General features: G+C 45.5%; 1 protein-coding gene across 10 annotated transcripts in view; it reads right to left on the minus strand.

Moving 5' to 3' along the window:
• The window catches only part of LOC137429041 (diacylglycerol kinase iota), a 687,154-nt gene that overhangs the window by 331,434 nt on the left and 329,484 nt on the right, over positions 1-26,236 (minus strand). For all 10 annotated transcript variants that reach the window (XR_013623429.1, XR_013623428.1, XR_013623427.1 and 7 more), the window contains 3 exons: positions 20,023-20,091; positions 11,691-11,762; positions 3,880-3,996 (listed from right to left, as the gene is read on the minus strand). Coding sequence is in view for 7 of the 10 variants with exons in the window: in XM_078777718.1 (XP_078633844.1) it covers positions 3,880-3,996; positions 11,691-11,762; positions 20,023-20,091 (258 nt within the window). In the remaining 3 variants the exon portion in view is untranslated. The remainder of the gene's footprint in view (positions 1-3,879; positions 3,997-11,690; positions 11,763-20,022; positions 20,092-26,236) is intronic.

A 26,236-nucleotide genomic window follows, 5' to 3' on the forward strand; every position in this document is an offset into this window, starting at 1 on the left:
AGTTTTATCGCGTCGTCCATAACTTTTTTTAAAATATCGTGCTACATATCATTTTTAGCCCGATCACTCAATGGTGAAGAATCACTTTAAATTTTAGAAAAAATTTCGTGTTCGGATCCGGATTCGAATAGTCACCAAAATCGAATCGATTAGCCCTCGTCACATGCCCACTATGTTTCATCCGAATCCGTCCACAACTTTTTGAAATGCCATGCTATATACAGTTTTTGGTCCAATCATTCAATGGTGAAGAAACACGAAATAAATTTTAAAAATATTGTCTCCGGACCCGGATTCGAACCTTCACCAAAATTGAATCAATATTGCTCCTTGTCACACACGCAATCTGTCCATCAAGTTTCAGCCGAATCTGTCCATAACTTTTTCGGATATCGTGCTTAACTATCGTTTTCGCCCTATCTCTCAATGGTGAAGGCATCACTTAAACAAGAAGAAAAAGACATAAAATGTAAAAGGGGGGAAGTATGGTAGTACCAACTCGATCTTTGCGGAACTCGATCCTCTCCTATCAACTCGCCAACTCGATCCTCTCCTATCAACCTAGTTGGCGAGTACCAACTCGCCCCTGGCGTAGTTTTAGTAATTTTACTGTACTGAGCTAAGACTGGTCGGATGACAAAACCAATTTTTCTGCGTATGTTTACTCATGTATTGTATTTGTGCCAAGTTTGAAGAAAATCAGTCCATGCATGTCCGATAAATGGATGGGGACATGTTCAAGTAACAAGATGGCCGCCAGTCGGCCATCTTGGATCTGATCTCGAAAAAGAATGACGTGCATATGTAACCTATCATTCATTAACTGCGTGCCAAATTTGAACAAGGTCGATAATTGCATGTCTGAGAAATGGTTGAGGACGTGGTCAATATTGCTTTTTGTCCCCCGTCGCACCGCGGAGCGAAAGGGGGACTATGGTTTTCCCCTCCGTCCGTGTGTGCGTCCGTCCGTGCGTCCGTCTGTGCGTGCGTGCGTGCGTCCGTCCGTGCGTGCGTAAGCGAAGGACCGAATTCTAATTTGGTGTGTGGGTGCAACCCACGTCAAAATCCAAGATGGCCGCCGCCATGTATGTCTGAACCTTGTGAGCGGAATATCTTGAAAAATAAGCGAAGTACTAACTTCTAATTTGGTGTGTGGGTGCATCTACGCATAAGGAAGAAGGCTATTGAAAATTGGGTCGCCACGTCAAAATCCAAGATGGCCACCACCATGTATGTCTGAACCTTGTGAGCGGAATATCTTGAAAAATAAGCGAAGTACCAACTTCTAATCTGGTGTTTGGGTGTATCTAGGCACAAGGAAGAAGGCTATTTAAAATTGGGTCGCCACATCAAAATCCAAGATGGCCACCACCATGTATGTCTGAACCTTGTGAGCAGAATATCTTGAAAAATAAGCGAAGTACCAACTTCTAATCTGGTGTGTGGGTGTATCTACGCATAAGGGAGAACGCTATTGAAAATTGTGTCGCCACGTCAAAATCCAAGATGGCCGCCTTGCGTCTTCCACTTTGTCAACTCACATCACTTCACCGATGGGGGACCTAGGTGTAACGCTTGTTTACAACTAAAATGGCTGCCAGTCTACCAGTCGGCCATCTTTTATCAATCACAAAATAAAGTGAAGTGTATGCCGTCATATGCTGTGCTTGTGCCAAGTTTGAACAAAATTGGACCATGCATGTCCGAGATATTGTTGGTAAACATGTTTAAGTACCAAAATGGTCGCCAGTTGGCCCTCTTTGATTGCATTGCGGAAAAAAATGATGTGCATATGCATACCGTCATGTTTTGTCTTTGTGCTAAGTATGAACAAAATCGATCCATGCATCTTCAAGATATGGTTGCGGACGCACGGACATACGGACGCACGGACGCACGAACAAATGGCCGAGACCAAATAAAAAAGCCCTCATTTTGGATTAAGTCTATCGGGAACTAAAAATTATCTGATCCGGATCTGGATCTTCACCAAAATCATATAATTTAGTCCACGTCACACGCCCAACATCTCCACCAAATTTTGTCCAAATATGTCCACAACTTTTTGAGATATCCTGATCACAAACAGATAAACATACAAACAAACAAACAGACAGGGGTGAGAACATAATCTTCATCCACCTTCGGTGGTGGAGGTAACCACATTATCTTCCTCACGTACAGGTTATAAGTAATATTGCAAAAATTAGAGCAGATATTTCCGGAGCTTTTTTCTTGCACTTGTCGGGGGCACATGCAAGAATACTGGAAATGCAGACTCAAAACAATTTATGCTCAGACCTGGTTCCTCATTAACTTTTCGGAGTGCTGCTGAATTCAATGTACTGTGTGCCATGGCTATGAGGCAGCGTGCGAACCTAAGACCTCCCACAATACTGCAGTAGGGTCAAAACAAGTGAAGTGTTTGCACAAACTCTTTTTGTTTTCAACGAAAATAAGCTCGTGTGTCGATAAATGTGACTTCAAGAATGCGTAAATGTGACACGGCATGTGCACTTGCCACAATCCGAAACCACTCGATGTGATATTCATCTGCACATTCAGCAAATGCTGGCAAATTGCAGAATTGCTTTTTGAACAAGTACTTCTTGTTGTGTTCTTCCATGTGTGAGGTGGTTGTGTGCAGAGTGTGTGTTGATTGTTGCGAATTGCCAATGGTTGATTCGGTCTTCCAGTCTTTCGGACGTACGACCTACGTAACTGGCATCATACCGGCACTGAAATTCATATGGAATACATATTTCTGGAATGGTGGGAGCTTTTTATGGATGGTAGATATCACTTGTGCTGCATCCTGGTGATAGATAGCAGTGTGAGACCTAAGCCTGGTGTTGGCTTATCAGTTAGGGTGCCAGCTTGGGATCCTAGGATCCTGAGTTTGTATCTCGGTCAATCGCTGAATTAACGCCAGGGGGGTTGACTCAGCCTGTCATCCTTCCGAGGTCGGCAAATTGAGTACCAGTTCACTGGTAATTGGGGCACTGCATCAGCGGCACAAACGTGCTTCCAGTGAAATGATGCAACCAGCAGCCACAGGCTGCATACGATACGACAGTGTGAAACCTCTTGCTTCACTCCCTAAAATGTTTGAGAGATTTTACCTCTCAATGGCAGCTTAATGAAGGCAATCATATAGTACAATGGACTGAAGGAGTCCAACCATGTGTACTGCACTGAAAGTAGCCTGTAGTCCAGAATCCATCCCCAGACGAACACTTCTAGAAAGGGGAGTACATTCATTTGCTCCATCTCAAAAGTGAACTTGAGCATTGGATGGAGTGCACATATGTGCAAAGAAGTCTGTGCAAGGAGTAGCAGATTCAAAAATTGCAATTGTCCAAATAATGAAAATATACACAACATCTGAGTTTGGTGTGTATGTTTGGAAGAAGAAATGCGGGCAAGGGGGTTAAGAAGGGGAGATGCAGAAAATAGGGCAAAATGGAGAAGATTGTCATGGGGCCCGCAAGGCTAACCCCCGTTCTAGCAGGGAAAATGGCCTTAAAATGCTTGTTGTGTGTTGTATCTGAGTTTGGTGTTGCGATCTTGAAAAAAAAGCTCCTCATGAAAACAGATGATGTGAGCAAGCGCCGGATCTAATGGAGAACCCATCACTACCCCCGTCCAATCGTACACACGTTGTCATTAAAGCTGAACTCCACTGCCTGCATTGTAGTGTTCATGAGTTCCGCAAAGATCGATTTTGAAATCGATGTTGGTTCAAAGTTGCCGGACAAATATCGACGGCTTCCTTGAGTCTGCCATTTGACATCTCGATCTTGTTCACAAACGTTTATCAACCGAGACGTCAAAAAGGCAAAACTTATAAGAAACATGCAAGTCCTCGCAATAACTCACCTGGGATTTCCGAGCTCGGATTATCCAAGTTGGAGGGATAATCACAGCAGCGTGCACTCCCAATGTGCACGGCTCCTCAATGTGCTGCAGCATGAAGCATGAAACCTTGTTGTGATACTGTGAGCATGCAGATGATTGCAGGAGAGAGAGGAAGGAGGTGTATGATGATTAAGGTTCCCTTACCATCACAGACTTTGTCAAATGTTGACAGAGTCTCTTAAGTATAATAATAATAATAAATCAATGGATTATTTCAAATCAACTTCCATTGTAGTGAAAGACCCATTTAAGGTATAAGCTTTACAAGCATTAATTTTACAAATAAGGTGATGGAAAAATAAAAAATATTTCAAAAAAATTAGCAAGAAGAGAGGAAAAATAACATTAAAAGAAAGGAAATGGATAAATTCCATCTTAATTTAAATATATACCTGACATCAGAGTTCAAAATATAACATTCCCGAGATAAGATTCATTGTGTGGTTAAGATTTTGACATTGGGCTGTTCAGGAATGTTGTTGCTTTACATCTTAATTCAGTTAATTGTTTTTTGTTCCGTAATTTGTGGCCACTATGAGATCTGTCTGCGGGTAGCAAATTTTGAAGCTTGAAATTTGGCAAAAGTTGATCAGTCTGCTTTTGAGTGACTCCAGACCACAATCGTGTAAGGAATCTAAGTAACCATGATAGTTATGGCCAAGGATAACTCTGCAAGCTCTTTTTTGAACAATTTCAATTGCATTACTTTGCTGCTTTGCGATTCCGCTCGACCACACAGGATCCCAATATTCCAATACAGGGCGGACAATAGATGTGAAAATGGTTACAAGATCCAATTGCCTGCAAATAAATTATTATATTTCAACTTCTGAAGCATATACAAACACCTGTTAGCTCGTTTGGCAATATAACTGATAGGATCGTCCAATTTCACATACACCTGGATAACAATACCCAACAGTTTGATAATATAATTTTGGATTGTCACATCATTCAGTGACAAGTTGGAAGGGGTTGGTTTGTTTCAAGGCGAAACAAATGTCAACAATTGCACACTTTTTGGCGTGTGCAATCTGCAGACCAATTTGGAAGTTTCTCAAGAACTGATCGCATAAAAGATTCCACACAAATCCTTTCCAATAAATGTCAGATCGTCGACATATTTGAAGCAATGTATGCCGGTGGCAACTTCACATTTTTAATCATGGCAAGGAATAAAACAGGCACAAATTTAGTTCCCTAGGAAACTCTGGTAGGCACACATATCCATCCAGGGGCGTCGAGAGGCAGCACGGGCCCCGAGGTAACCAACCTCAGGGCCCCCACCCTCACCCCTTCTCTCTTTTATAACTTTTTAAGGAACTTTCTTTAAGGAAGATCCTAAATTAGAGTAGCAACGAGCTCATAAATAAAGCAAAATCACAGCAGCCTTTTCAGCTCACAGTACAAGTGTTGAAAAGTAAATAAATAAAGCATTAACAATTATATTATACAAGTTGACGTTGCTGCACCTCATACGTGTTGCAGAGTACGGGACATACAGTGCGGTCCATATGTCCAAAGCGTCATGATTGCTACAGACAAACGGCCTCAAACAGCATATAAATAGAACGGCACTCAGTAGAGAGCATACCTCTGCCAGGTGAACAGTTTACATTTTGTATCCTAGAGTAGACCAGAAAATCACAATACAGAATCGCATTGAATTAAATTCTTCTGTCCACAACTTTTTGAGATATCCGGCTTTGTATCGTTTTTGGCCCTATCTCCCAATGGTGAAGAATCACTAAAAAATTAAATAATTATCATATCCGAATCCAAATCTTCACCATAATCTAATAATTTCGTCCTTGTCACATATGTGACATCTCTGCCAAATTTCGTCCGAATCCGTCCACAACTTTTTGAGATATCTTGCTCGCAAAGAAACGGCCAAACAAATGGACAAACAGACAGACAGACAGACAGGGGTTAGAAAACATAACCTCCATCCACCTTTGGTGGTGGAGGTAATAAAATGCACACAAGGACAAAATTATTATTTACCCGTGTCATTTACCTGAATATTTTACCAAGAAAAAAATGGTCACTTTTACTTAGCCGTGTGATTGAAAAATAGAGATAGAGGGACGTTTGGACCGATCGAGTCAATTCGCACCCTCGACTGTTGAACATTATTTCTCCCTAAGATTGGCAAAAAAAATACGTGAGGAAAAAAAAAAAAAATTTTTTTTACATTTTTTTACATTATTTACATTTTTTTTTACATTTTAAATTTATTTTTTTAAATTTAAATTTTTTAATTTCTTTTAATTTATTTTATTTATTTATTTATTTATTTAATATTTATTTTAATTTAATTTAATTTATAATTTAATAATAATTAATTTAATAATAATAATAATAATTAATAATAATTTAATTTAATTTAATTTATTTATTTAAAATATATTTAATTAAATTTATTTTAATTCATTTTAAATTTACATTTACAATTTTTACATTTTTACATTTTTTACATTTTTTACATTTTACATTTACATAATTTTTTTTTACATTTTACATTAAATTTACATTTTTACATTTTTACATTACATGCAAAAAAAATACGTGAGAAGATGGTTAATATTTTTTTTTGGACAAAGGCGATATAAACTTATTTCTTTTTAAGGCACATGTCTGGTTAATAACCATTTTCGAGAGGCAGCACAGGCCCTCTTGGCGCAGGGTTTGAAACTGTACTATTAACAGCGGTAAATGTTGTTTTATTTCCGGTAAGAAAGCCGGCAAGGAAAGCAAATTGCTTCTGGGTTTAAATGTAATGATGAGGAAATGAGGATGAGCCGATGAGGGGTTTCACTGTACTGTAAAAAACTAGAACAATGCGACTGTGTCACCAATATGCCTCCGCAAAGTCCCACAACGGGTCGATGCCCTCGTTCACTGTCCTAAAAATAAACAAGTTTGATTTAAATCCTTTCAGCTGTTTTCAAGTATGACATTTTCATCAGCCATGACAGGTTTCACATCGATCGATGAAGCAGTTTCAGAGAAGGGAATTTTTTAAATATCGGCTTTCAAGCTAATACGGCTGCCATACCACATGACATATGGCCTTTTAAAAATGTACATTCTGCATATGTATTGGTAGGGGATCATGTTTGTGAAGTTTCGTGTTGATCTGATAAGGTTCGTTTTTCTATCCAAGATGGCTGCCATACCACGTGACCTACGACATCATCATTATCACACTATATGCACCAATGATGTTAGATGATATTGTAAAATTTCACATCGATAGGGTAAGCGGTTTCAGATATATAATTATTTAATATTTTCCTTCAATCCAATATGGCTGTCACATCATGTGACCAATGATGTTTGTGTGATCAACTTTTAATCGCCATGCCTAGTCAATGACACACATAAAGTTTTGAGTCAACCGATTTGGTGGTTTGAGAGAACATGTTTTTTTTAAGGTTTTAGGTTAAATCCAATATGGCTGCCAAACCATGTGACTTATGATGTCATAAGTTTAATATTTCAACACCAATGGGTCATAGATGATGTGCATGCAATTTCAGATTTTTGGGATAAGGAATTTGATTGAAACATTTTTGGCTGGCATACCACTTCACCTATGATGTCATCATTATCATGCTTTTGTTCCCCATTGGGAACACTTGACAATGTGCAAAGTTTCAAATTTTTCCATTCAGCGAGTTCCGAGAAATATTTTTTTAATTATTTGCATTTAATCCAAGATGGCTACCATACCATATGACCTATGATATCACAATTATCATAAAAACATTCTGCATGGGTGTCACTCCTACTCTGAAAGTTTCGTCTCAATCAGACATGCGTTTTCTGAGAAAAACGAGGTTATCCCGTACGGACGGGCGTACAGACGGACGGACGGAAGGACAACCCGAAAACATAATGCCTTTGGCCACCTTCGGAGGCGGTGGCATAAAAATTACAGGAGAAGCTCGGGTCCCTCAACAGACCCTGGGCTTTGAGGAAGTCCTTAAGCATCATCGTATAAATTGATTCCGATGTTTCTGCATTCTCACGAAGTGTGTGAAGGACATCAATCAGGCAGTGCGAGGTTGAGGCATCTTTTTTCTTTCCAAACTGTTTAGGATCAAGGCAGTACTTCATTGCCTCCCTCATTCGATGTGCTCTAAAGTGTTTTGTAATCTTTGATAAATGATCAACTTGAGTAATGGGATGCAAGTTGTCAATGGTGGCAGAGAACGATTTAGGAATAGGGACAATACGTGCCCTTTTCCACTGTGCTGGGACTGTCTGTTGCACGTATGATGCATCAATGATGTCCATCAACGGTTCAGCTAGTTCCTAAGAGAACTGATGGATAAGTCTGGAAGAGATGTTGCCGGGACCGCTTGCTTTTCGAGATCTGATTTTCCCAAATTTTCGGGAGATCCCTCAAGGTCGAACCAGACAAATCGGAAGAGATGGTGAATACGCTGGAAGTAAGGAGAAGTTCAGCCATTGTAAATCTCTTCCAACGGATGCAAAGTGTGAACATATTGCTATCGCTTTGGATTCTGATTGATCGATATTCTCAACTGCAATAATGCGATGTAAACTGCTATTGCTAGTAGGCATTAATCAAATGTTTCGATACCATGTTCTTAGGTTTGAACGTTTTGGACATTCAAATTTACAAGCGTATTAATCTCACTTTTCTGCCTTAATTAGGCGTATGACCTTATTGCGGTGGCGTTTCCAGCTTGGACATTTTCTATGAAGGTGGAAGACATGCTGACAATTTTTTGTACAATAGTCTTCATGTACAGCACTGCCCATGCTTTGGCCTGCAGATGCTGGTGAACACCTCGCTGTGGAAAGTAGGTGTCAATTGCCTGTGTGATAGAAGACATTGCACTTGGTCACTTTCTCAGTAGACATGACTTCAGACAAGTCATAATTGCTCAACCATGCTCCCAATTTGAGTATATTGCTTTCTCTTTCTCTTTCTCTTTCTCTTTCTCTTTCTCTCTCTCTCTCTCTCTCATGACAAGTGTGCAAACAACATTACTACATGGGAGGGGGGCTTGCGGTCTTGGATCCTGTAATAATCAGAAAGATTAGTTGCAATCTGGTTCAGTGTTGTATCATTGCAAGTGGACTGGTTGACTATCTGCACCATTGAGTCAAAGTAAAGCATCAATTTCAAGTCGATTGAAATCACCCAGGATGATGATTCCAGTATCTGGCTGATGAGTGAGAAAGTGATCTAACAATACATGTGCTAATGGACTCTTTGGAGGTTGGTAGACAGCAGTGACGAATATTCTCACAATCGATCGTGGCAGACGTGAATGTCGGACCCTCAACCAACTTCTTGGTCATCAGGAGCTGAGACATTGAGTGGTGTAGCAACAATATAATGCTAGGTACAAATTGTCACTCCTCCTCATCACTCCATCCTTGGGCGAAAACACAAATGCCTGGAATATTTGATGAGTCTGCAGATTGATCAGGGGAAAACCAAGTTTCAGAGATTGCTGCAACATCAATACTATTATTCTTCATAATCAAGCCTAATTGGTCAACTTTACTATTAAGGGAGCATGGGTTGCATAACAGCATTGAGGATAGACATGGGTGAAGATAATGGATCATCTCACTGTTGTTACGTTGAATAGGATTTTATACTGAAGTGCCATGAAGGAATGAGTACGTCAGAAGCGGTTGCAATGGTGGTCAAAATTAAACGTCTGATATGGCTTCTGGCTTTGTATCCTCACTTTCATTTACAGCCTCGCTTTCGTTTCAGCACATGATGCAAAATTCCAAATTTCCACGTAGTTGTTGTCCACCATGTAGTTGCTGTATCTTTCGCAACTGAAGCGTTCTGCCATCGTAGTCATCTCCACCGCAAGGTCGACAAAAGCAGGGAAATAATATCTCCAACGTAGGCAGATAAAAGTGCAACGACCTTTACACCAATGAAACCGATAGGATGGAGACGCCACCACTCGGAATCTGATGAGTGATGACCCACTCGGATTGCTCCGGCTCAACATCATGGTGACAGAGGCATGACGGTAACAGCTGTACAGCGCCATGGAATAAGGTTCCAATGTTTTTCGTAATATACTCTCAGCAGGTGAATCAGGAAGCTGTTAGGGTGCCGGCTTGGGATCCTAGGATCCTGGGTTTGAATCCCGGTCGATCGCTGAATTAACACCAGGGGGGTTGACTCAGCCTATCATCCTTCCGAGGTCGGCAAATTGAGTACCAGTTCACTGGTAATTCCCTGTGTGTCGCAAGAGGCGACTAACAGGGTTGGGGGCAGGAAGAGCATCCGGCCATAAAACATCACTTCAAAAAGGGGACCACAGTGCCCGGAGGCTAACCCCTGCTCTGCGGGGAAAAATGGCCTCCAAATGTGGTTCTTCTTCTTCAGATGAATCAGGAAAAAAATCACATTGTAGCAATAATTTATAATTTTTTAGTTGTCTTGGTATAGAAGAGATACCCAATAAAACAGAAATAATTATTGCCCACAAAGTGTTCTTCTATTAATGCTAAACACTTTTGAATCTTATCACTCCCTTTTGTTTTTTTAAAGACATGTATAGTAAGAAGAAATATGTATAGTTTCTGCAATAAAGGAGAGCAGTACAATTATTAGGGTTGATGTTTCTATCCATTGGCATAAAGTCGAAAACAAGTTCGGCATTAAGTGACCCAAAAATGACCAAGACTGTCTGAGGATAAATCTCAAAGATTTAGGAACAGGGGGTGCCAGCCCATTGATTTTTTGTTATTTGTGTCGGCTTAAAATAATCATGTTAGACATCATGTTGAGCACATCATGTTGAGTCTTGCTACATCGTGCATTGCCTTTTGAATGCAATAGTCACAAAAGTGGAAATTAATGAGCATTGTGTTTTGAGTCTTAATTAACATAGAGAAAAAAAATTGGAAGCCTTACTTTATGAGCAACTTATGTAGCTGGAAGGACAGACAATATGAAAGAGGTGAAAAGATCAGATGTCAGGATGAGTTTGAGGATGATGGTGATGACCTTTAGAAGAAATGTCAAAGCTTTGTAGGGACCTGAAAAGTTTACTCTTTTCACTGATTTTCAACCAGGTAATTTTTTTTGCATTGTTGTGAGTATTGAAAACCGAGTAAAATATGCTATTATATTTGCCTTTTAAAACAGATCAATAACAATTGGACGTAATGACTGTTTTTGTTTTTTCTTTGGTTGGTAAAGTTTTAACATCATCATTATTATGATTAATGAACCATACTCTTGGCAGAGCATTGGCACTGCTGAAGCAGCTCCTTGGCAATAAATTTACTGTGTAGTTTGCCGTTGCCTTCCCAACAGTTTGTCAGGAACTTGGGATTTGTCCAGGGTACCGGGTATAACTAACCTACTCTTCATGGAAGATAGCATGAGATTATTAACATCCACTAACGACTAATGCTGGCAAACAAGTCCTGTGACTTAACGTCCTTCAGATGGATGGTACAATTCTGCAGAAAGTCAATAAGCAATCACTTAGTGCATGCTACAAGATGTTCTATCAACAACAGATAATCTATATCTCAAAGCTTGTATGAATCTTGTTTAGAGCTGACCTGTCTAGTTTGTAAGTTGGAATCAAGCTTAAGTGTGCATGCTTCATATTTCTAACTTTCTCAAAAGTACAATGTTCACAAAAATGGAAATCAATGATGAAGACTTTCTTAAAAGGTACTAGTTCATTTTGACTTGTTTCTCCACTGGAGATACAGATGATGAAGAATCTTTGACTCACAGCCTGCTTACACCACGAGCAGCTGATTGCAACTATCTCCTTGCTGTGAAAGGCAAACTTCTGCTGAAAACCCTGAAAGACAAAGAAAATAAACATTAAATATATATATATATATATATATATATATATATATATATATATATATATCTTTTTTAATGTATTAATATTTAATGCATTTAATGATGTTGAAAAGTCGATTTAGAATAGTGAAAATTGCAAATAAGGGTGCACTTTAACATGGAAGAAAAATGCATTGAGTGGTTATCCCTTTTCCCACAAAAACGTGTCACTTGACCAAAAGCAAGCAAACTTAAAGGAAAATAAAACTTAAATTTCAACCTATAAGTGATATATCTGCTCTGGATCAAATATTTTACTTTTTATACAAAGTTGAGGCTTGCGGAAGAGCTAGAACATAGAACAGACCAGAATGCAACAGAACAAAAGGAACAGTGGAGAGAGGTGGAAAACAGTAAAAGTGGGGTTGAAAGACAAAATGGAGAGAGACATGGACAAACTAGAACGCCACTCAGTAGAGCGCATACTCCCGCCGTGGGTGGCCGCTGCTGATCCCTATCTTCCAATGGTAAAAAAAATCCTTCAAAAAATTCCTGGATCCGGAATAATATCCTGAGCTTCACCAAAAACTAATCAATTCTTCCTTATCCCAAGGGCAATCATCCCACCAACTTTCATCCAAATCCGTTCAGAACTTTTCCAGATATCTTGTTCACAAACACACGAACACACAAACACACACATGGACGGACATGGACGGACACGATCGAATGCATTACTCCCTGGCCTGGCGGGAGTAATAAGGGATGTGCATAGCATGAGCTGTAGGGGAAGACAAATGGGTTGAACAATATGAATACACAAGAAAATTCTCAGGAAGAAAAAAATGAAAATTTCGAAATATTTGGGTTAGGGGATGGAGCGGAGGGGGTTAGAAAAGATCATGGTTTATGGTGGGGGGGTATTTTGCATGGAAGATGCATTCATTCTCATATTACACATCTACAATGTTTTCCCAACATATTGCATCACACATTTGCTCCAAGTTGATAAATAAAACAAGTTTTAGGTGTTACATGTGACATCTCTAAAGTTTATTTTAACTTTTGAGACAGCCCTTACAGTACTGTACAATTAATTATATAATTAGTGGTAAAAAAATATGAGTTCAGACACACACACAGAAAATGTGTGGACACACACATACATACACACACAAACACATGAGTGGGAAGGGGGCATGAGATTTGGCAGAACCGAGTGGAAAGGGAGGGGGTGGGGGGTTGAGAAATACGACGCAGGTCGCACAAGACACATGAATACATACACACATGTGGTGGTGGTCACGCATACACATGCACACACATACACAGACACATGCATGCATACATACACACATACACACATACACACACATACATACACACATACACACTTTATTTTTTTTGTATACAAGATCGAGGCTCGTGTAAGAGCGAACATTAATCACAAAAAAAAAACGGACACATAAAGCATATAATAAAGGGAGCGGGAGACAAGATGGGGAGAGAGAGGGAAGCACACAAGTACAACAGAAGAGAACAGGGACAACGGAAGATCTGTGGGAGGGAGAGGACTTGGGGGGACAAGACATGGGAAGGGGGGGGGGGGAAGACACTGCTAGTGGGAGAGTTATAGAACACATGCACACTGCTAGAACTTCCAGGAAAGAAGTTGGTATTACAAAAAAGTAGATCTGGGGTGAATTAACAGGGGTAGAAAAGATCAAGCTTTTGGATGGGGGAAGATAAGAGATAGTGATGAACAGCTGTTTTAAAGACGTAGAGAGAGGAGTGGGATTGTAGAGAGCGTGGAAGTTTGTTCCAGAGGTGGGAGTAAAGAGGAATGAAAGCGTGAGGGTGAGCAGAGAGTCTTGATTTTGGCAATTTCACCAGAAAAGAGCTGCTGGCAGATCTTGTGTGACCTGTAGGAATATTTGGGGGACATAGCACAGATAGAGCTGGGGGAGCTAGGCCGGATAGGAGTCGGTAGAAGACAGAAAGACCACCTACCTGCCTGCGGTGAGTGAGTGAAAGGCCCTCGGAGTTAGCTTCATCGCAGGAGATTCCAAGGATTCTGAAAGCTTTGGTTTCAACAGCGTGAGCCGAGCTAGGTGTGAGGCAGGAGCCCCAGTGCAGAGGGAAGAGCAGTATTCCATTGAGCTGTGAATGAAAGCTTTGTGTGTGGTGCGAAGTTCAGGTGTGCCAAGGAAGGACTTCGCACGACGGAGGATGCCCAGTCGGCGACTGCCTTTGGAGGCCAGCGTGGAAATGTGGTTTTCCCAGGAAAGATCATGGCAGATATTGAGGCCCAAAAGCTTGAGTGAAAGAACTTCTTGGAGAGGAGTGTTGAAAAAGTAGATGGGAGGGTTGTTCAGTCGGTCTTTTCGGAGAGACATAATAAGAGTGTGAGATTTGTCAGGATTGAAAGACATGTTCCACTTGTTTGACCAGTCTGTGATTTTGTCCAGGTCTGCAGAGAGTGAGGAGGCTGAAGACTGCCGATCTGAGGGATGGGGTATGGAGCGGCAGAGAGTGGAGTCATCAGCAAAGAGATAGAGAGGATTTTCCAAAGAGTCAGAGAGATCATTGATGAAGACCAGAAAAAGCACTGGGCCCAGAACACTGCCTTGGGGAACTCCAGCCTGAACAGGAAGGGGAGAGGAGAGAAATCCATTCAGGGACACACGTTGACTACGACCAGAGAGGAAGTCTGCAAGCCATGCGTGGAGATTTCCATGGATACCATTGGAGGAGAGTTTGGTGAGAAGAGCAGAGTGCCAGACCGTATCGAAGGCACATGATATGTCAAGGGAGACAGCTCTGATTTCCTGTTTGGCATCGAGGACCTCCATCCATTGTTGAGACAGCAGAAGCAGCATGTCCAGAGTAGAGTGACCTGGTCTGAAACCAAATTGATGATCAGAGATCAAGCCATTGGAGAAGAGGAAGGATTTGATATCCGAAGCAATGATGGATTCCATGACTTTGCTGAAGCAATGATTCCATGACGTTCACATACACACATGCACACACATACATGCACATACACAAAGGTGGATACATTGAGACCTGGGAGGGCTCCGTTCCACCTTCTGAAACATGCTTTCGGATATCACACCCAGCAACACACACACACACACACACACACACACACACACACACACACACACACACACACACACACACACACACACACACACACACACATACATACATGTACACACACACACACACACACACACACACACACACACACACATACATGTACGCACACGCACACATTCCTTGATTAGGAATTGTTGAGGCTCATATGAGGCTCTCTTCTGAGACGTAGTGCTTGGAACATATCTCAAAAAAGTAATACTCTGGAAGCAAGAGTGACCTTCGGTATCAACATTAAATGAAGATTAACTTTTCAGAGATAATAAAATTAAGCAATTTTAGAAACATCGTTCATGTATCGAATCATTTTTGTAAAACTTAGCCACAGCTATTTCAACTTGTAGCATTGAAAACGCAAGGTAAGAATCTGCCCTTCAGCATGGTCCACTGCAAAATGTATGGATTAACAAAATTGGAAAACACAGACTGGGATTTCATCATCCTGTACACACATTCTATCATTACAATCTAACTACAACTATGATTAATTTATAAATAATTAGAAAGTATGAATTTCTCGTTATAGTTATATTGCAATCCAGTGATCAAAGTGCAAGCTAGTGCTATTTGACTTGGAGCTGACATTAAAGCTGACGTACAGAAACTTTGAAATATCATGACAAATGTCAAAGACCAAAGCCCATGCACAATGAGCAAAGGTAGTGAAGGGTGCATGCCATGGGCCTTGTGGCAAACTCTGCTCGCCCAAAATACATCAAGTCTCACAATGGGTCGTGCAGGCCATGCATGTTTTACTGGTGACATTTCACAGCAATGACAGTATAGATTAGGCCCTGCTACCTATCTCCTGCATTAGGAATAGATCCGAGCAAGAGAGGCATGAAAAAGGCCACAAATTAACTTCACTGTAGCGACAACCTCATTTTGGCGAATATATAATTCTTACTACAAACAGACTATGACAACATCATGGCTGAAGAGGATGGTGGTGGGGGTTATGCAGGTCGTTTCACACAAATTAAACCCAGTGCCTTTTCACACTTGCATATGCACACTTGCACAGAATAAACAAGAAAGAGCAATCAGAGATTGCAGACCCTCACCAAGTTGTATTTCCGTGATGTATATTATGTGGTGTTTATTAGCTGCGGTGTTTGTTTGTTTTATTGATGACATCGATTTATGTTCAATCCAATATGGCTGCCAAACCACGTGACCGATGACGTCGTCAATTTAATTATCCTGTACAATGTTTGTGCAGATTATGCTCAATAAATTTCAAACTGATCGGATCAAGCGTTCTACTTGTCTAATTATGACGTCATAATGAAGGCTCGATGACATCATCCTGAATATATATTGTTCCCCATGGGGAGTACTTGGCAATGAGCCATGTTTCAATTTTTTCCATGGAGTTGTTTCGGAGACAAAGGTGCAAAGGGGGTGCAAAGGTGCAAAGAGGTGCAAAGTTTTTCGGTTTTTCCAAAATGGCGTCCATATCATGTGATGTATGACGTCATGATTATCAAAAAATTATACAGTGGGAGGCGCTCCTATGCCAAAAAAAATCTGTCAATCGGACCAAAGGGTGAAACGAAAAGCATACCCACGTTCTGTGCGAACAAACAAACAGACAGACAGTTAAACAGGCAGACAGACAAATGAAAAATCGGTCAGAGACCGAGGACTTGCCGGAATATACTTTTTTTATCGGAAATTTTGGAGAAATATGGCGGCTCAACCACGTGACCGATGACGTCATCATTATCTAAACTAATTTATTCCTAGATTATGCTCAAGAAATTTCATCTTGATCAGATGAAGTTTTGTACTTGTCGAATTATGACATCATAATGGACGCACCTATGACATCATCATTAACATATTTTATTCCCCAAGGAGAGTTCTTTACAATGAGCCATGTCACAATTTTTTCTATTCAGCACTTTCGGAGATATAGAGGTGCAAAGATTTTCGTTTTTTCCAAGATGGCGGCGGAACCACGTGACCGATGACGTCATCAATTGGGCACAGTATATACCAGGGCAAGACAAATATGTGTGTAAAGTTTGGCGATTCTACGTGCAACGGTGTAGACGTAGTACTGCGCACAGACAGGCAGACAAGCAGACAAACAGACAAACAGGCAAACCAACCGATCAACATACTTGCTGGAATCTTTTCCGGCAAAAATGAAAAATCGGTCAGAGACCGAGGACTTGCCGGAATGTACTTTTTTTATCGGCCATTTTGGATCAAAATGGCGGGAAATCGATACATATATATATACGCGAAGCAATGGAAGGTAACTGAGTAAGTGTATGCATATCTCTTGTCCTTTCAGAGTTAAAGTGGTTTGAAATATATTTTCAATGAAAACTCGACCCCCTTGATTTCACGTTTTGAGTGACCTTGAGCTTGACCTTGGGCCTAGAGAGTTAAAAATTGGGCACAGTCTATTCCAGGGCAAGGCAAATATGTGTGTAAAGTATGGCGATGCTATGTGCAACGATGTAGACGTAGTACTGTGCACAAACAGACAGACAGACAAACCAACCAACCAACATGCTTGCCGGAATCTATTCCGACAAGTAACAAACAAACCCAAATGCAATACCCTCTCCTCTGGCGAGGGTAATGAACAGGTTGTTATTTTGCATCTCACGCCATCTTTGTGACGTCACTTTTATCTCCATTGATGGGAGAGGGGTTGTGGGGCATGCGGAGACCTATACTGATCAAAATAACTAAACAACTCTACTCTCTGTCGCTCCATTCTTCATCCCTCAGATCGGTAGTCTGCAGCCTCCTCACTCTCTGCAGACCTGGACAAAATCACAGACTGGGCAAACAAGTGGAACATGTCTTTCAATCCTGACAAATTTCACACTCTTACGATGTCTCTCCGAAAAGACCGACTGGACAACCCTCCCATCCACTTTCTGAATAATCCTCTCCAAGAAGTTCTGTCACTCAAGCTTTTGGGTCTCACTATCTGTCATGATCTTTCCTGGGAAAACCACATTTCAAATCTGGCCTCCAAAGCCAGTCGCCGACTGGGCATCCTCCATCGTGCGAAGTCCTTCCTTGGCACACCTGAGCGCACTCACCGCAGGCAGGTTGGTGGTCTTTCCGTCTTCTACCGACTCCTCTCTGGCCTTGCCCCCCCAGCTCTCTCTGGGCTCTGTCCCGCAAATATTCCTACAGGTCGCACAAGATCTGCCTGCAACCCTCTTATGGTTAAACTGCCAAAATCAACTCTCTGCTCACCTTCACTCCTTCATTCCTCTTTTCTCCCGCCTCTGGAACAAACTCCCTCACTCTCTTCAATCCCACTCCACCCTCCAGGTCTTTAAAACAGCTGTTTACCACCATCTCTTATCTTCCCCCATCCAAAACCTTGATCTTTTCTACCCCCGATAATTTCACCCCAATTCCACTTTTTTGAAATACCAACTTCTGTCCTGGAAGTCCTTGGTGTCCTTGTGTTTTATACTTCTCCCACCCCCCCCCCCCCCCGCCTTCCCACGCCTCCTCCCCCCAAGCCCTCTCCCTCCCACACATCTCCCTGCTCTCAAATGTTGTGTTTGTGTGCTTCCCCTTCCCTCCCCATCTTGTCTTCCGCTCCCTCTTTTTATATATTTTGTTTGTCTGGTTGATTTGTTTGTGAAGTAAATGTTAGCTCTTTCACGAGCCTCGATTCAGTATACAAAAAAAAAAAAAAAAAAAAAAAAAAAACAATCACAAAAAAGCAGCAGGGGATTAGACAAATGACATTATCGCGAGATACGCGAATATACCCACGTCGTACCCTAATATACCCTGACGAGATACCCAAATAAAAACAACTGCCTGCTTCTTGCTTGAAAGCCTTCCTTCATGTACCTTGCTTCTATTAGCAGAATGTATAAGTGGTCATTGTGCTGCAAGTTAGTTGACAGCAAGAAAAATGTGGATTACCGCTTTGTTGCTTGTGCAATTAAACTGTATTCCAATAAATTTTCTTTTTCAATGAAGATCCATCAATTTCTATTATTGGGGGAAAAAAATCCAAAATACATGCCATTTAGACTTTTACTGGAGAAGGAAACATCGAATTTGAAGACCAACAAGGAGATCAGAAAACAGGATCAATAAATCTTCCGCATCAAGGAAGAGGCCCAATCCATTAAGGAATGTTTTCAACCTTTAACTCACAAGATGGATATCGTAGAAAATTTAAAAGCAATTGAATAAAAAGACAACTATTTTTTATAACTGCATATAACAAATGATATACCTGCCCGGTAAAATGAACATGAGCAATGGTAAGAGAGGGAGGAAATGGTGAGATATTGCTGGCGATGGATCAAATTAGGTTGGCAAAATTTATTCGGGGAAATGAAGAGCTGGATACAGTTGATTTGGGGAAGGAGAGGACTCTTAAAGCAACATGTTATCTGGACATTTCATATACTTAAAAAAATAAACATTGAATTTGGTTCATCGAGTAGTTCGTTGGAATACAACACACACACACACACACACACACACACACACACACACACACACACACACACACACACACACACACACACACACACACACACAGTCACACAATCACACACGAGTATTTCATGAATACACACACACACACAGACACATACACACACACACAATCACACACAACACAACAATTATTTCATGAATACACACACACACACACACACACACAGACAATCACACACAGTCACACAATCATTGCCCCCCCCCCCCCCCCCCCCACTATTAGATCACTGCAAGGAAGAGCGGGCTGACCAATGATCGGCCTGTTTTTGTTTTTTTCATGATTAGATGAGTTAATTATCTTCAAACGGGGTGTTTCAATTTACCCAAACACTCAGTTTTCATCCATACACTCCGTTGGAGTTCTCTAAGTATGCATGTAGAGTTTCAGGTCACTAGGTTTCATGGTTTTGGAGTTATTCAGGAGACACACTGACACACACACACACATGAGCTTATATGAGTCTGGTATGTGAATATATTTTTCATGTAACATTGACACATCATTAGCCTACCATTGCTACCAATCAAGAGAAAAAAAGCTGAGAGGCAAAAGAGCACAAAAGACAGAACAAGAGATGTATGAACAGATATCATACACGAACCTTCCCACATTGCCGACACTTTCCTTCTTGCCGCCTTCGGTGAACCCAGTGATGCCGTACAAATGCTGGCTGCAACACAGAATGTGCAAGTCAGCATAACACCAGGTGCATATATCAATACAGCAAAGACTAAACCCAAAACCACAATGAGGAGTAGGCAAATACCACTTTCAAATCATTCTTCAGCTAGTGCTAACAATCATGGCTGCACTTCATAGCCAAAGACTGCTGTTCACATGTGGCATGGGAGAGTGAATTTTTACAAAGTAGGATTTGCTGTCCAAATAATAACAACACTCTGTGACAGCTAACTGTGCAAGCTGTTTTCAAGGCTATCCAAGACGACCAATTGCTACCCACAGTTCTTTGGAGAAATTTGTAACTTGTGAAGGGTGCCGGTATTAACTCGCCCACTTTTCCTGTCAGACACCGTGGGAGATTTAACATCCACAAATCAGTGTTGGCAGCTTAGTTTTGTGGCTTAACATCTTTCTGATGGATGGCACACACATTGATGCATCACCCTGCATTCAAAGCACTATGGATTTTTTTTATGGGAGCAAGGCTCATAGAAGAGAAAGTTAGAACTGACAGTGGAGAGATCATCAAGGAAATTAACAAACAAGAAAAGAGAAGGCGGAGGGGGAGGGGGATGAAACACTGAAACAAGCAAGTAAGATGGCTGGGTTGGGAAAGGTTAAAGCATCGAAAAGCATCTACATGATCAAAAAACTTGGCCAATGAAGAATTACAATATATATATATATACTGTAGCGGCTACCGCTGGGTTTTCACAATCGCCTTGCACCTATCAAGGACGCGGAGCGATCACCATTCCGGGCTCGTCCAGGACGCCCGGGCAGGCCCGCGCTCAACTTGCCAGGCCTCGGTCGGGACGCCCGGGCATGCCCGGGCAGGCTCGCCCTCAACTTGCCAGGCCGCAGCCAGGACGCTCGGCCACGCCCCCTCTCGCCTTTCCTGGACAAACGCTCCGGGATAATGTGTGTATATATATTGCTGCCCGATATACGGGCTTTTCAGAGTACCTGAGTGTTTTGTTTGAATAAAGCAACTCGGACGAATTCCAGCTTTTTGTCGCGTCCATTCTTCCGATCGACGTGGGAGCCCGAGCTCCTTCATTGGTGACCTACCGACATGGACACGGCAGTGGCCCTTAAACTGCCTACCTTCTGGGAGGCACACGCGGCGGTTTGGTTCGCACAGGCGGACTCCCTGTTCGCCCTGCGAGGCATCACGGCCGACGACACCCGCTTCCACCATGAGGTAGCAGCGCTCGGTTCAGCCACCGCGGCCCGCGCCCTGAGCCTCCTCGAGAGCCCGCCAACCGCTGACAAATACGGCGCGATTAAAAAGCTTCTCCTCGACGCTTTCGCCCTCCCATCGGCGGAACACGCACGGCGCCTGCTCGACCTGCCCGAGCTCGGCGACACATGCCCTTCCGAGCGAATGGACTACATGCTTTCGCTGCTCGGCGAGCACTCTCCGGCATTCCTGTTCCGGGAGCTGTTCCTCCGTCAGCTGCCTAGCCCGGTACGGCTCGCCCTGGCAAGCACGACGATCACGGCTCCCCGTGCCCTTGCCAGGGAAGCCGACAAGATCTCCGCCGCAGGCCAGCGCATCGCAGCAGCGACCTGGGGCCCACCGCCGTCCGACGCAACACCCATGGCGCCCAAGCACCCGGCACGGTCGACGACCGAACTGCCGACGCAATTGGCGGCCGCTACACCGAGCCGACCACCTCCAGCACGACGACCGGGGCCTCCACATGACCAAGCGTGGTGTTACTATCATGCCAGGTTCGGACAGAAGGCCCGGACATGCCGACCCCCGTGCACCTTTGGCAGGCCGGGAAACGCCCGGGCCGGCGTTCATTACCAGCCATGAGCGCCGGCCACACGGGCAACTTACTGTACATCACGGATAAAGCGTCCGGACGGCGCTTCCTGTGCGACACCGGCGCCCAACTGAGCGTCATACCCGCCTCTGACCAGGACAGGCAGTCCGCGGTTTGCGGCCCCTCCCTGGTTGCGGCCAACGGATCGGCCATCCGCACCTTCGGCCCGCGCAACGTCACCCTCTGCTTCGGCGGCCAACGCTTTGCTTGGACGTTTGTAACCGCAAACGTGCCCATGGCTCTGCTAGGCGCCGACTTCCTCTGCGCACACGGACTGCTGGTGGACCTCCAACGGCGTCGTTTAATCAACGCCGAAACCTTCAGCTCCCTGGTATGCACATTGAGCAGCTCCGCGCTGACCGAGCTGGCATGCGCCCTGCCGGCGGCGAACGAGTTTGCTCGCCTGCTCACGGAGTTCCCGGCCCTCACGCGGCCGATGTTTTCGGCCGTCGCAGTACGGTATGGGATCGAGCACCACATACCAACCACGGGCCCGCCGGTCTACGCCAGAGCCCGCCGCCTCGACCCAGCCAAGCTCGCCATGGCCAAAGCCGAGTTCGACGCTTTAGAACACCTCGGCATCGTGCGGCGCTCCGATAGCACATGGGCTTCGCCACTACACATCGTCCCAAAGCCAGGGGGCGGCTGGCACCCATGTGGCGACTACCGCCGCCTTAACGACGCTACCACCCCCGACAGGTATCCGATCCCGCACATCCAAGACTTTTCCGCCCGTCTGGCAGTACGGGTCATTTTTTCGAAAATTGATCTCATACGGGGATATCACCAGGTACCTGTCAGTGCGGCCGACGTCCCTAAAATGGCAGTCATCACGCCGATCGGCTTATTCGAATTCTTACGGATGCCGTTTGGTCTCAAGAACGCGGCTCAGGCGTTCCAGCGCTTGATGGACGGCGTGCTGCGTGACCTGCCGTTCCTTTTCGTTGACCTGGATGACATCCTCGTCGCCAGCACGTCCCGGGCCGAGCACCTCCTCCACCTCCGAACACTGTTCGGGCGCCTCAGCGAGCATGGCCTCATCGTCAACCCGGCCAAATGCCACTTCGGCACGACGGCCGTTGATTTTTTGGGCCACCACATCACCAAGAACGGGGCCGTGCCGCTGCCAACCAAGGTCGAGGTCATCACCACGTTCCCGCGTCCCCGCACCATAAAGGCCCTGCAGGAATTCCTGGGAATGGTGAATTTTTATCACCGCTTCGTGCCCCGCGCTGCTCAACTCATGCGGCCCCTCTACGAAGCCCTCCGGGGCAAGCCGGCCAAGCACGACATCGCCTGGTCCGCAGCAATGGACGCGGCCTTCCAAAGCTCAAAGCGGGCCCTCGCCGACGCAACACTGCTCGCTCACCCGGTGCTCAACGCTCCCATCGCCATCACCACGGCTGCCTCCGACTACGCGGTGGGCGCCGTACATGAGCAATGGGTGAACGCGGTTTGGCAGCCACTCGCTTTTTTCAGCCGGCAGCTCCGGCCGAACGAACTCAAATACAGTACGTTTGACCGTGAGCTCCTCGGTCTACACCTGGCCGTCCGCCATTTCCGCCACCTCCTGGAGGGCCGACCTTTCACGGCGTTCGTTGAGCACAAGCCATTGGTTTACGCAATGGCCAAGGTCATGGAGCCGTGGTCAGCCCGCCAACAGCGCCACCTCTCCGCCGTGTCGGAGTTTACCACAGACATCCGGCACGTCGCCGGCAAAAACAACGCCGTGGCCGACTGTCTTTCCTGGGCCAGCGCGAACGCGGTCCACCTGGGCATGGACTTCACGCTTATGGTGGCGGACCAAACCACCGACACCACGGTGCAAGCCCTCCGGGCGGCGGACACGGGCCTCCGCCTGGCCGACATCCCCTTCGCGGACACTGTCCTGCTCTGCGACGTCTCCCAAGGCCAGCCTCGCCCCATCGTGCCCGTCACCTGGCAACGCCGCATCTTCGCCTCCCTCCACGGCCTTTCCCACCTGGGCCGGAAAGCTTCCCAGAAGCTGGTGTCGGCGCGATTCGTCTGGCACGGCCTTCGTCGGGACGGCCGCGATTGGACCAGCACCTGCACAGCCTGCCAACGGGCCAAGGTCCACCGACACACCCAGGCCCCGCTGGCACCTTTCACCGTGCCCGAACGACGTTTCGACCACGTCAACGTGGATCTGGTGGGCCCCCTCCCCCCGTCACGGGGGTTCACACACCTGTTCACCATGGTGGACATGACCACCAGGTGGCCGGAGGCCATTCCCCTCATCTCCACCACCACCGCCGACGTGGCGCAGGCTTTCATCGCCACCTGGGTCGCCCGCTTCGGCGCACCGGCGGACATCTCGTCAGACCGCGGACCACAGTTCACCTCCGAGCTGTGGGGCGCGGTCGCCCGCAACCTGGGGGTCAAGCTCCACCGTACTACGGCCTACCACCCCAAAGCAAACGGGTTGTGCGTGCGATTCCACCGCTCCATGAAGGCCGCGCTCATGGCCGGCCTTCAAGACGGCGGTTGGGCCAACCGGCTGCCGTGGGTCATTTTGGGCCTCCGCACGGCCCCCAAGGAGGACCTCCAGGCATCCACCGCCGACCTTGTCTACGGCCAGGCGCTACGCGTCCTGGGCGAATTCGTGCCCGACGCTACCAGTCCCTGGTCCGCAGCTCACCAGCGCTCGGACCTCCAGGAGGCCGCCCGACGGTTTGCCCCCGTGCCAACATCCCACCACGGTGACCCCCAGTCCTACGTCCCCCCAGCACTTCGCACAGCGGAGTATGTTTTTGTGCGTCACGACGCACATCGGGGGCCACTCCGGCCGCTGTACGACGGGCCCTTCCGGGTCCTGCGACGGGACGACAAGTCGTTCGTCATCGACATCGGCGGCAGGTCGGACCGGATTGCGGTGGACCGCCTCAAGCCGGCGCACGTGGACGTCGACCAACCACCACGGGTGGCCCTTCCGCCGCGGCGAGGCCGCCCCCCGTCCACGGTGCCCCCCACTCGACCGCCCACCACCACACCAGGGGTCGCTTCGGCCGGGTCATCAGGACCCCCCTCAAATTGACCCTGCCGGTGCAAGTCGATTCCGGGGGGACGTGTGTAGCGGCTACCGCTGGGTTTTCACCATCGCCTTGCACCTATCAAGGACGCGGAGCGATCACCATGCCAGGCTCGTCCAGGACGCCCGGGCAGGCCTGCGCTCAACTTGCCAGGCCTCGGTCGGGACGCCCGGGCAGGCTCGCCCTCAACTTGCCAGGCCGCAGCCAGGACGCTCGGCCACGCCCCCTCTCGCCTTTCCTGGGCAAACGCTCCGGGATAATGTGTGTATATATATTGCTGCCCGATAAATGGGCTTTTCAGAGTACCTGAGTGTTTTGTTTGAATAAAGCAACTCGGACGAATTCCAGCTTTTTGTCGCGTCCATTCTTCCGATCGACGTGGGAGCCCGAGCTCCTTCAATACAGTATATATACCGGTATCTAAATATCTATAAAGCTCAGTTGACTTTTTGCTCCACCAAATAACAACGAAACTGAGTTGAGTAAAAGGGTGAAAATTCTACAGATGCTGTGATAAATAACTACCTCTGTCGGTTTGAATGTTTGAAAGAGAATAGACGTCTGGATCAACTTCTGAATTAAATTTAAATCCCGATTTATATAAATATATAATATATTGTGGCGGACACAAAAGCCCACTGGCGTGGTGACATTATTCCGCGCACCAAGTGGGCGGTGGCCACGCCCGAGGGGTAGGCGTGGCCTCATGATATACACCGGGCGCGCAGCCTGGAGCGCGCCAGTGTTACAGTGAGCTCCTGAAATAAAGACGCTTATAAGTTACCGCTTGTCCGCTTCCTCCTTGCTCACAAGCAGCGTGCGTAACGCCGCGCTTTACTGGTGACCCCCTTGACGTTGGATCTGCCGGAGCGATCCTTCCACACGCGACGCCATTGCCATGGCCAACTTCATCAAACTTCCCGAATTTTGGGAGGCTCAGGCCGAAGTCTGGTTCGTCCAGGCCGAAGTCCAATTTCAGCTTCGGCGCCTCACCGGCGATGACACGCGCTATTGCCACGTCGTCGCCTCCCTCGGGCCCGGCACGGCCGCTCGAGTTGTGTCCGTCCTTCGCCACCCACCGGACGGCCACAAGTACGAGGCACTCAAGCGGCTACTCCTAGCCACGTTCGGCCTCACGGACGACGCACGGGCCGACCGCCTCCTGGATCTCCCCGAGCTCGGTGACACGCGCCCGTCGGTCCGAATGGACCATATGCTGTCACTGTTGGGCGACGAAGCCCCCGGTTCT

The sequence above is a fragment of the Myxine glutinosa genome, chromosome 1, assembly GCF_964187855.1.
Source record: "Myxine glutinosa chromosome 1, kmMyxGlut1.1, whole genome shotgun sequence".
Taxonomy (NCBI): domain Eukaryota; kingdom Metazoa; phylum Chordata; class Myxini; order Myxiniformes; family Myxinidae; genus Myxine; species Myxine glutinosa.